The sequence below is a fragment of the Podarcis liolepis genome (genome assembly GCF_965112155.1).
Source record: "Podarcis liolepis genome assembly, chromosome: 5".
In the NCBI taxonomy this organism is placed as follows: domain Eukaryota; kingdom Metazoa; phylum Chordata; class Lepidosauria; order Squamata; family Lacertidae; genus Podarcis; species Podarcis liolepis.
The window spans coordinates 81,772,138-81,784,565 of NC_139556.1; the positions used below are offsets into that span (position 1 = coordinate 81,772,138).

Sequence of the window (12,428 nt, forward strand, 5' to 3'; positions counted from 1 at the left end):
CGAACAACTTCCTTGCACGGAATCGCTCTTCTCGAAGCCGTTTCTCAGCTTCGACTTTCGTCCCCACCCTCTTTGGCCCGGCTCCTTGCTTTATGGCGATGGCAATACAAAGAAGATTTTACTGGGGGGGGGTTAGGTGGGGAGATAGCTTTCTGCTAAGCCAGCTCCTCAATATGTCAAGGTGACAGCGACAAAGCGTCGCTCGCTTCAATTCTCTGTTTCCCATTTCCCCCTCGCCAGCTCGAAGACAGAAACTAACATGCTTCAGTCTCGTTTCCCCCGAAATCCGACCCGGGGCTGTTGCTCGGCAAGTTCAGATTGCCCAATCGCGGCGCAGGACCACGCGGCCCCCGTTCCCACGCCCAGTTTCCTCGCAGTGCTCGGTTCAAAGGCGCCTCTCGGGTTACCGCAGGGGTGTGTGTGTGTGTGTGCACGCGCGCGGGGGGGGGGTTAGGAAGAAGAGGGGCGGGGGTGTGTGGGTGGGTGTGGGTGTGTTTGCACGTGTCTGCAGCGCCTCTTGCCGTGCAACAAACTTCGCCCTGCCTGGAACAAAGTGCCCCTTTTTTTTGCAATGCAAGCGGTCCCGGTTCTCCAGGGCGCTCCGGGTGTGCGTGAGAACGCGCACATGTGCACGCGCCTCGCTCGCTCGCTCGCTTCCTCCCCCCCCTCCCCACCCACAGAGTTTAGAATCCCAGCTATGCAAATAAGCGAAGCAGCCAGTCCCTCCCCCGCCCTTGATTGGGTGGGCTTGGCTTAAGGCGAGGCAGCAAAGCGAAGGGAAAGAGGAGGAGGCGGAGCCCGGCTTGGAATGCGAGCACGGACTGACGGCGCGGCTGGGCGAGTCAGGGAGAGCTTTGCAAATAAAAGCAGAGGGGGAGGGGAAAGGGAAGGAAGGCAGGCGAGGCTTCGCTTCGCTTCGCATGCAAAGCTCCACCCCCCCGATGGTGCAGCTGCCCGGGCCGAGGGCTTTTCAGGAAGCGGTACTTAAAACGGCTCCAGAGGAACATGTGAGAAGCAGTCGCCGCTGGAATCCGAAGGGCGAGGAGGAGGAGGAGGAGAGGAGCTGCAAGGGGAATGGGCGCCGCTGGGTCACATGCGGGAAGGGGCCGAGCGAGCGCCGCTGCCCGAGCCTGAGGTGCGCCGCCGTCGGGGGCAGAGCGGGCTGAACGCGGGGAAGGAGAGACGCCGGGGCTCCTGCTCCTGCCGCCGCCTCCGTCTCCTCTTCTGCCGGCTTTCCCTTGCTCCGTCGACGCCGGACCAGCAGCAGCCCTTGGGCTCGGGCTGGGCTGCTTCGCCTTGGGGTCGGTCGCCTTTGCTGCAGTCGGCCAGCGGAGAGGCGAAGCGAAGAACAGACTCCGGTAACTTCCTTCGAGGCTTTTGCTTCCTTGCTTAAAAAATGAAAGAATCTACTTGTCGAGGGGCGCTGAATTAAAGAGAGGATTTGGTGCTCCTTCGCGTGTTAAATTTTTTTTTAAAGGGGAAAAGTCCTTTCTTGCTGAGATGATTATTTTTTGTTTAAGCGCATTTAACTTGGAAGCGAGCGCTCTTGTATGCAAGTGCGGCTGGGCTTCTGAACAAGGACCGGGTTGCAGAGCAAACGGGCGAGCAAGGTGAAAAGTGCTCCCCCCCAAAAAAGAAAAAAAAACCCTCGCAAATTCCAAAATTAAGGACTGGGTTGCGATTGCTCGGCGCACCCACCCACCCCTTAAAAAAAATAAATCGCATACTGCGGGTCCTACTTCCAAGTAAAGAGTGGCTTTTGGATTGCAGCCTTGAAGGGCGATCCTAGACGTGTTTTTTTCCCGAAGTGGGAGTCCCGCGGACTTCTACGGGACGTGCTTCTGAGTTGATGTGCATTGCAGTCCCCTGGGAGCTTCTCTGTCCGGGGAGGTGGGGTGAGTACATCGGGGCTGGGGGAGGGGAGGACTTAAAGGGCCTGGCCGAAGCAGACTGAGGGGGAGGGGGGTCGATCCCAGCCGTAGAGTCAACTCTTCAAAAAACGGAAGAGCTGTCGACTCCCCCTCCGGGCTTCCCGGCCAGTGAATGAAACCAAAGCGCCTTGCGCAGGAATTGGAGCGGAGCCTTCGGCTCATTGCAGGCTTGCCAAGAGTTTTTCCACGCTTTCAGTATTGTGCATTCATTAATCTGGAAGGGTCGCGCACTGCTCTGCTGCCAGGATTAGGCCCTTTACCACCGCCACATCGCAGTATCCAGATCGCCCCTGTTGCACCATTCGGGGCAATTGTGTGCGGGGGTGACTAATCCGCGATGAGTTTCTATGCTCTGCAAACAATAGAGCTTCTCGGAAGGTGGTGCCCCTCCTATCGCTTGGGCAAAAACCTCTCGATGACCTTCCTCGATCCTGGTGTTGCAAAGCAGGGAAGGGAAGTGAGTGACCGTTGAGCTCAAGGAACTGGTGACAGTGTCTTTTCTGCACTTCCTTTTTTGCTGGAGTCATCTTTGGCTTTAAGCGCCACACGGACTGCCAGGCTGTGGGATTTTCACGGAAGGGGGATGGGGAGGCAGGCTAAACTGCAGTCCTAATCTGAATTCAATAGGACCTACTTCTGAGTAGACAAATGGAGAAAGATTTAACTTGGCCGTAACTGGCTTGAGAACATTCTTGTAGGTCAGGACACCTAGCGCAGAGTAAGCTTCTCATGAAAAAAACTGCTGTTCAGCTGGGCAGAATTTCAAGTAAATAAAGGCTGGCTTGTTCCACGATGAAAACGGAAGAATAGGTAGAACTTCACCCAGATGCTTAGGGAAGTTTTTTAATGTTTGATATATTATTGTGCTTTTAATATTTTGTTGGGGGCTGCTCAGAGTGGCTGGGGCAACCCAGTCAGTCAGAGGGGCGGCATATGCCTAACAAAATCCTTATTATGCAGTTTTATTAAATCTGTATAAAGCAAACCTTGGCTTCACGAGCAGTAAGAAGTTCCGATTCTGAATATTGCACCAGTTTAATAGATGTTCCTTTGTAGAAGCCAGTCTAAATCTGTTTCAAATATGTATTCATACTTTTCTGTATCCCCCAACCCCTCTATGCACACATTATAAGGGTCCTTTCTAGCAATGTAGATACCCCAAACCGAGAGTTGTCTTAACCACATGGAAATGCGGCTCTTGATCTTCCAATTAAAATATTCCCAGGCGCTGGAGCATCGTGGATTCTGTGTATGTGTGCCCAACCCCATACAAAAAAACCTTTCCCCCCCTTTTAGAAGCTGCAGTGCCGGAGAAAGTCCTGCAGGTGGCAGGGCAGCTTGTCCGCTCCTTCGCTGCTTAGTCAGAAGCGGCTGGTGCGTGTGATTCAGGCGGGATGACTGGCTGTTTGTGGGAATGCGAAACTACCTCAGAGGCTCGGGAGAGGGAATGACGAGGCAGTTCCCAGCCCGCAAGTGGGGCAGCGGCGGCGCGCAGGGCGACCCGAGGGATGTGCGTTTCCTCTAAGGTCTCTCTTGAGGAATCCGCCCTTCTGGGGAGGAGCCGCTGCAAGGACAGTTTCGCATTCTCACATGCTCTTCTTACTCATTCGGTTCCGAGCTGCACACGGAATCTGGTCAACTTCCAGTGACTTGGGTGTCGGGAGGGGGAAGACATCACCCTGCGTTTCCCTGAGGGAGAGACTTTGTGTATGTACCTGCGGGCACGGGTTTGGGAAGTCAGTTGGCATAGGTGTGGGTTGTTTTTGTGTGTCTGTGTGTGTCATGGGAACCAACTCCTAGGGGCAGAGGTCCCTTTGCCCCTGCCCCAATAAAATATTTGAGCCGGCCAGCCCCCATCCCCCAAATTTGATGGGCATTGCCAATCAAATGGTGTTCATGTGTTGCATCTTGTGATCAATTATGCAGGGCTTACCTGGGGACACCCCCCCCCCAATATTTTATTCCAAGTTGGCACTCCTGGGGTGTGTGTGTGAATGTGAATAGATCAGTGTTTCCCAACCACTGTTCCGCGGCACACTAGTGTGCCGCGAGATGTTGCCTGGTGTGCCGCGGGAAAAATTAAAAAATGCGAAAGATTTTTTTTAAAAAAAAATTCAAATTTTCGATTGGGGCGCCGTCACTAGATGACCCCTGGGGTTCCCTCCCTCCCTCCCTCCCGCTCTGTGCCTCCCTCCTCCTCCTCCTCCAGGGAGGCCCTTCCTGGCCCTCGGCCAAGGCTTGGCGGCTGCCACTCACTCACTCGCTCGCCGACCCTCCATCCCTGCACCCGGCCTCTCCCCCTCCGTCCCCGGCATGGGGGCTGCCGGGATCCGTAGTCCCCTCGCCCTTGGGCTCCGCGCCCGCGAACTACGTTTCCCAGCGTGGCCTGGCGGGCCGGGCGTTTTGTTTGAAGCGCTCTTCTCCCGGCCATGGAATGAGCGCGGCGGCCGGGCGGGCAGGGGCTCTTCTGCGCAGACCCCGCGCAGCCTGCCTGCACCCCCGCGGAGATTGGGCGGCAGGATGGAGCCCGGGGATCCCCGCGGAGGCGGAGCGGCGGAGGCTGCCCCCCAGGTAGGGCTGCGTCGGGGGGGGGGTTATTTTTGCAATGCTGCATCCGCGCCGGAGGGGACGCATCGGACCGCGGGGAGACCCCTTGGCGGGCGTGCAAGGCAATGCATGCGTGCAGGCGTTGCATGGAGTGCAGTGCAATGCAATGGCAACGCGGCGCCCTGCATGCATGCATGCAACTTCCACCGGCGCTCCGGACTTGGCAGGTGAGGGGGGTCCCCAGTGGGCGGCAGAGAGAGCCGGGAGGGCGAAGGGGAGCCAGGGGGGAGCAGCGCTGCTCCCCGAGCCGAGCCTGGGGGGAAACTTCGGCGTCGTTGCGCCGGGTGTTGGAAGCGGAGGCTGGCGGGGGCCCCTCACCTGCAAAACCTGGTCGCCTCTCATATATTTCGTGCATTGCATTCATCGCCCGCTTTCTCCTCCAAGGAGCTCCCGGGGGCGCGCGTGGTTCTCCCCGTGTTATCCTCGCAACAACAGCCCTGCGAGGTGGGTCAGGCGAGTGGCCCAAGGGGGCACCCAGGGATTGTCCTGGCCAGGTGGGGTGATTTGAACCCTGCTCTCTGCCCGGTCTTCGTCCTCATTTAGCCCCCACATGTGCATGACTGAGGTTTTCCCCCCTCGTCTTGGCTATGGTGTGAGTCTGTGCTGTTAATTAATGGGGTTCTGCCTTCGAAGAAGATGAGCCAGCCCTCAAGGAGGTGATTATGTAATTTGCTAGCAATTCATGTCCCTCCCGGCGTGACGCTGCGCGCTGACGTCACGGGGCTGTAATGGTGGTGTGCCTCGAGATTTTTTTCATGAAACAAGTGTGCCTTTGCCCAAAAAAGGTTGGGAAACACTGGAATAGATAGCTAGATAGACAGAGAGAAGTCTGTCTCCATGGGTCTTTGGGAGACAGAAAGGAGCAGCAAGACTTGCATCTGTGTGAATAGGAAGGAGCCACAGTCTTGTGCCAGTAAACAAGAAAAGGTAGATTCCACCCTGTTCCAAGGATGTAAGTGAGGTAGGGCGAAACAAATGTTGGCGTTTTTAGATAATGCTGTTTACTTGGTTTCAGTCTTTGTATTTGCTAAGGACTGCTCACATGCTGTAAACGGGTGTGTGGGGTTTTTTGGGGTGTGTGGGAGATGTGATTTTTGTGTCAACCCTGAGCCCCACTAGAAGGGAGAGGTTAACCCCTTTCTTTCTTTCCCACCCACCCTCCCTTCTTCTGCCCTAGGCGCCTGTGTGACTTGGAAGGAGACCCTCAAAGCGATGGAAACCAAACTGGGACCTCCCTACGCAGTTCAGCCGGCCTGCTGCCAGGAGGTGCCAGGCTCCGCTCCTTCAGAGGCCTTTGCTATGCCGGCAAGGATCTCCGGAAAGATCCCGCCGGTCAGGCCTTGTTTCAAAAAGAAGGACGTGCAGAAGCTGCTGGACACAGGGGCACTGAGGGCTCTGCGGCCCATCATCACCACCTTGCTGGGGTCTGGCGCCCTGGATGCGTTCCTCCGGCTCAGAGGACAGAAGAGCAACCGTAGCAACTTGCATGAACCTGTCGTGAAGAAGGTCTTGGGGATCGCGGCTCCCTGCGCTCAGCCGGACAGCAGCATGGCAGTGCTGGTGGCAGGGACTTCGGACATTCAAGGACAAATATCAGATGGGTCTCCTGACCAGGAGGCCCAGCCTGGGGAGCAGAGTTTCCCCTCCGTTACCTCTTCTGCAAGTGAGCCATTCCAGGACCACTCCTTGCATGCTGCTGCCTTTCTTTCCTGCCCTGACAAGATACTTGAAGGTTATCCTGTGGTGCTCCAGGACAACAACAACAGCTTCATGGGTCAATGCCACTTGAATCCGGCGGACAAGTTTGGAGATGGGCTTTTCCAGGACAAAAGCGAGGAGGCGTCCCTCGACCTTGTGTTTGAACTCTTGAACCAGCTGCAATATCACACCCACCAGAAGGACGGGGTGGACATCTGCGTGGATTTTCTGCAGGGGGTCTGCCTCCTCGGCAGCGATTGCCCCAGGCACCACACGGTCTTGCCCTACCACTGGCAAGTCAGGAGGACAGCCACACAAGTGTGGCAGAGTGTGACCACTGACTCCCAGGAGCAAATGGAAAGGCTCTACTGCAACCCGGACAACGACAAAGTCAAAATGAGATACCGGTGAGTGATAAGATTCCCTTCTTGCCTTAACTCTCATTGTGTTAAACGTAAAGGAATCTTAGCCAAATCTGGGGAACCCTTTTCTCGAAAGTGCATTATTGCATATAGCCCCTATTACCTTGAATTATTGACCTACTAAAATTCCTTTGTCTTGCTTTTAATTAGTAGCTTTTTAGGTGGCACGCCCTTAATCTCTTCAAAAGTATCCATGTAATCTCAGGTGAGCTGATAACTGAACAGCCCAATTTAAACAGGCTTTCATTTAAAACAGGGCTGGGGGGGCCTTGTGGCCATCTACATTTTGGGATCTCCAACTCTCAGCAGCCCCTACCCAGCATGACCAAAGTTCAAGAATACTTGAAGTTGTAGGTCAAACAGCATAGTTGGGGGTTTTTTCATTGTGTCCAGCACCCAGCATTCATGGACCTCAATGGAAACTGCCCAGCTAGATTTGAGAGTGTGCTTCTAAACCACAGCACATCTGATGAAGGGTTATTAGCCTATGTGCTTGAACTGTAAGAAGGCTGAGTAGACAGTAGGAAATAGAAGAACCAGTAAGTGGTGTGTTTTTTCTGTGTTACGATCTTGTTAAAACTTAGGAGCAGTAGAAGTGTGCTTTTGATGCATGTAAACAGCCATGGCGCTTGGACTTTAATCTTTGGTATTAACTAGTCCAGAGTAACTACAGACCCTTGGTATCCACACTTGCCACAAGAGAAGTGGACTAAACTTAAGGCACTGGAAGAGTAGTCTACAGGGGAAGGGGAGAATCCACACATTACTCTTGAGTGAGTCCTGTCCCATATGAAGAAAAGGAGAGCCAGTGGCCCATCCCAATCCCAGTATCCCGCTTTCACAATGGCCAAACAGATGTCTATGAGAAGCCCCAAAGCAGCAGCTGAACCCAACAGCACTCTCTCTGACTTTGATACCTGGAAACTTGGTGGCGATAGAACCTAGTCACTGTCACTAGTAACCACTGAGAGTGTTATTCTTCATGAATTTCTTTAATCCTAATTCAGAATTCACTTTTAAGACAGTCGGGGGCTCTTATTGGGAGCAAATTCCATAGTTCATATGCTGTGTAAAAAGAAAAAAAAGGACTTTGTCAGCTGTGCATCTTCCAACATGCAGCTTCATTGGGTTTTCCTGACTTCTAGTTTTGGGAGAAAAACTCAACCAGGCTGATTAAAGAGAGCTGGCCCATGTACATGTTTTTAAAGGAGTAGTGCATTTGTTCAAAGGATATATGGCTATTTTCAGACCCAGCCAAGTTGGTGATTGACACATACAGCTCCGTGTAAATGAGGTACATCCTTGAGGAGAGCCAAGCGGGAGGAAGTCGCACCATATTTTCAAGGTGGTCCCATAACACCTGTAAAGCGGCCACGTACCCAAAAGATGTGTGTTTGCCACCCCTAAGAGCACTCACTCCACCATTTGGGGTCTGGCTGGCACGGTTGTGTTTTGGAAACAGAATAATAAACATTGCTTGGATTTCTTCCCTTTTTTGTGCCACTTGCTGCTGCACACAGGATGGAAGAAAATGTCAGCGGAGCAGTTGTTCCTTTTATCTTGCACAGCTGAAAGAATTGTGGAATGTCCTCTTTTTAGCCAGCCTGCAAAGGCTGCCAGTGGAAGCCCTTGGAAGCTAAACTTTGGTTATGCCTTCTCTTTCTCCCTCTCTCCCTCCCCTGCTGCCTTCCTGTCAAGGTGGCATTGCTGCATCTCTTTGATTGCTGCACATGCCTGGGCTCTTGCGAAGGAACACACAGTGTTCCGGATTCAGTCTGTGTACCTGCATCGTTCCAAAGGAACTGTGCCAATTAGGGTGTTCTGGCACTTTTGAAATATGAACCAATTCCTTGTCACGCAAAGTAGTTGCAACTAGAGCAAATGGGTGGGGGTTGGGAGGCGTAAGGCAGGTTCTACAAGCATTCAGCCCTAGCCCTGGGCTCCTTGCCATTCAAAGTAGCTCCACTGCCGTGACGTGACTCGAGTGGACGCCCTGGTATCCTTTGTGACATCACAAGGGCTCCTGGGGCATCCTGCTGGGATTGCCTCATTGGCATCTGTAAAGAAACCACCGTTGCCCCAAGCAACTGGCTGAGTTGCTTGTGCTGTCAGGCTGGTCCTTCAGGCGCTGCCTGCAAATTCCAGACTCTGGCATGTGTGCGGCTGAACCGAGGCAGCAAGGGAACTCCTGCAGGACTTGTGCTAACAAGGGAGGGAGGCAGCAGTGGGTTTTAAGTTGCAAGCACTGCAGAGTTTAGAGTGGGGAGGGGAGGGAGGCCTGTCTAATAGCAGGAACAGCTGGGTGGTTGAACAGTTGCCTGAGGATGTTGTGGAATTTCTCAATCTGGCATCAAGGAGAAGCTGGATGAACTTCTGTTGGGGATGGCTTGGGTCTGAGGAATCCATAATGTACATGTTGTAAATAATGAGCCTGATAATCTCTCCATCTCCCTTCAGACTGTGCAGTACTAAACCTGAATAAGTGGTTCAAGTAGCATTTTTGTTTGTGTGCCAAAAGCATTCTTCTTAATGCTTCAGAGCTGTTTGTGTTTCACTGTGGTTACCCAGAGTTTGAAACTTTTGCTTTGAAATCTGGGAGCAGGAGGAGTAGATCTAAAAACCTTCATTCTGTTTTGTCACAACCTAGATAAAACGCTGCTCTTTCTTGCAAGTCGGCACCTGGTGCTAATCTTCCCTAGTCCCTTATCTGAACACAAGGGCTCGTTCTGCATCAAAGTGGAGTCACTTTGGATTTATTACTTTTCCAAGTTGTGTAAATTATTACTTTTGCTGTTGCTGAAATTGTAGCCAGGACATTGCTTCAACAGTTGCAGTTTCCCTGTGTGGAAATACCTTCCATGTAAAGATCATCATGAAAGCTACATGCAGTGCCCAACATTAGTCATATTTGGAATGGGCTCATTGAATCAGTGGACTGAAGTTCATTGATTGCGGCTTCCCACCCACCCATCCATTCATTCATTGATTGACACCCACAGAGATCTGCCTCCAAAGAAAACTTGTGCCTGTGATGTTTTATATTCACAAGTTGCAAGTCAGCATCAAGGCCATGTGTGAGGTACTGTAGAAACACCCACATGATTTTACACTTAACTGTGGCAACATCCTAATTAGTTTCTTTCCAGCCCAACATTTATCATCATTTGCAGGGAAGACAAAATGTCACAGAAGTTCCCTTGTAAGAAGATTTCATCATACCAATAAATATTGTATTCTTCTCAATTTCCTGTGTGTAAGATGGCAAAGCTGCCATCTTACACTAGGACTTCAGTGACTGTTTCTGCTGCTATGCTTTCTTTCAGGAAAAATCCCATTTCCCACATACTCCTTGCGTTTGTAGTATTTGTTGTTGTAAGGGAATTTTTTAAACATAATTCAGACTTGGTGTTCAAGACTGTCTTTAACAGGCATAGGCAAACTCTGCCCTCAAGATGTTTTTGGAACTACAACTCCCATCATCCCTGATCACTGGTCCTGTTAGCGAGGGATGATGGGAGTTGTAGTCCCAAAATGTCTGGAGGGCCAAGTTTACCTATGCCTGGCCTTTAACCTCTTTTACAGGGTTGTATGGTTTCCTGAGGGTGAGGCAAGAGAACTTCAGCTCCTGAGGTGGTTCTTTGGTATCTAGATCAAGGGTTGGAAACTTTTGTTTATTTTTATATTAAAGTTGTATACCCACATATCCCAGGGCGGTTCACAACATAAAACTACAAAACAAACAACTTTTGGCCTTTGGCTCCACCAGACTTTCCTGTTTGGAGTAAGTCATAGTCACCCATCCTACACCTGATGACATACAGGTAATGTGTGAGGAGCATGATTGAAGGGATGGGCAGCAAGATTTGGCTTGAAAAGGATGCTAGCTAATGCAAGCCTGACCCAAGTGAGGCCCGTTATGCACAATGGCTCACTAGTCATTAAAGCAAAACCTGAAAGGAGAGAACTATCAGCACTTGGGGGGGGGGAACCAAATACTGTAATAAAAAACCACACCCTGGGCGATGAATCAGAATGGTTTTCTGTTTCTCCAGAGGGTAGTAGGATGTGAACCAGTCAGTTCAAATGAAAAAAGGATGTAGGCTAAACATTAGGAGGAACAGTAGAGTAGACAGCTCTTTGGTTTGAGGTTGTTTAAGCAAAGCCTGGATGGGCCACCTGTTGCAGATGTTTCAGAATGCCCTTATTAGCAGAGGCTTAGGCTGGGCTACTTCTAAGATCCTTTGTGAACTCTGGATGTTTGATCAGTCCAGGCAACCCGGCTATTTTGACTTAAAATGACTTGGGAATCTTGTAACTTTCAGAGGCTCCTGCAAGTCTTTGCCCTGTGGTCAATGCAACTTGGCTTTCCCCTTTCCTCCTCAGATGTTGTGTCTCCTGGCAACTGGGTGCAGATAGTGGCCTGTTGCACCTGGCCACCTTGAGCGCCCGAGTTTGTTTTGCCAGAGCCTCATGGTTCACATGGTTACCACCCCTGTTGGGCTAAAGCTATTAATCTCTCTTGGTCAGCCTAGCTTTAGAAGCTGAGCGATAAAGCTTGCATGCAACAAGGAAATGTCTGTTTCAGCAGTTCCAGGAGAGGACAAGCTGCAGCCAGTCTCGGATAGTAACCAGCAGGGGGGTTCTTTTTTTATGTATATCCCTTCCTTTGTTTTGAATACAGCTTACATGGCACAGTGACCCATCATTATGCTCTGTGTCCATAATATTGTCATTGTTTTGTGCTCCTAAGTAAGTTCGTAGGTCCTAAGCCATTGGCTCCCCTGGGGACTAAAGTACTTCTGTGGCTCGCAAATGGCTTCTTTTTCAATAAGTATTGCCCCCTGCTTGTTCTAAAATGCGCATTTGTTTATAGAGTGTTTGCGCCCTGCCCTTCAGCCAAAAAGGGCTCCCTTGAATGGCTTGTGTACAGTCAGTTAAACACGGGAGAGTCCCTGCCTGCTGGTTTACACTCTGGGAAACACAACACACAAGGTAAAAGGGACAGGGAGGGAAGAGGGGGGGAAGCAAACCCCTGCACTAGTTCTTAAATAGTAGTTCTTACAATGACTAGCTGGCATAGAAACAGTTCAGGATAGATTGTGTGATACCTGCGCCCCCCTCCCCCTTAATTTCAGGATTCCATCCATTTCTTTTGCTGTCTACCATGGGGTAAAGATGGAATACTGCCATATGAGCTCGCTGTGATGGAATGCAGGCATGTGTGCCCCTATTGTTGCTTAACACCTCGTTCATTTCCATGGGGCTCTTACAAAAGAAGTTCCTGTTTTGATAAATAGGTAAGGTTAAGGGGACCCCTGACTATTAGGTCCAGTCGTGACTGACTCTGGGGTTGCAGCGCTCACCTTGCTTTATTGGCCGAGGGAGCTGGCGTACAGCTTCTGGGTCATGTGGCCAGCATGACTAAGCCGCTTCTGGCGAACCAGATAAGCGCACAGAAACGCTATTTACCTTCCCGCTGGAGTGGTACCTATTTATCTACTTGCACTTTGGCGTGCTTTTGAACTGCTAGGTTGGCAGGAGCAGGGACCGAGCAGCGGGAGCTCACCCCGTTGCAGGGATTCAAACCGCCAACCTTCTGATCGGCAAGCCCTAGGCTCTGTGGTTTAAACCACAGCGCCACCCGTGTCCCTGTTTTGATAAATAGGTGTACTCTTATTACCCTGCTGCAGCATAATAAAACAGAAATGCCTTCCCTTGGTGGCTTTTGACCAGATGTGTTCTGACATTCTTTCATTTGTATCTCTGTATC

At 51.4% G+C, this 12,428-nt stretch overlaps 1 protein-coding gene across 3 annotated transcripts in view; it reads left to right on the forward strand.

Annotated features, from left to right (window-relative positions):
- The first annotated feature begins 789 nt into the window (after positions 1-789).
- TIPARP (TCDD inducible poly(ADP-ribose) polymerase) overlaps positions 790-12,428 on the forward strand; it is a 32,435-nt gene continuing 20,796 nt past the window's right edge. The window contains exons 1-2 of one of the 3 annotated variants that reach the window (XM_083504101.1): positions 790-1,358; positions 5,716-6,643. In XM_083504101.1, the coding sequence (XP_083360227.1) occupies positions 1,094-1,358; positions 5,716-6,643 (1,193 nt within the window). In that variant the 5' untranslated portion in view covers positions 790-1,093. Of the gene's footprint in view, positions 1,611-3,408; positions 3,639-5,715; positions 6,644-12,428 lie in introns of those variants that run through there. The other 2 variants (XM_083504103.1, XM_083504102.1) reach the window with 2 other exon arrangements.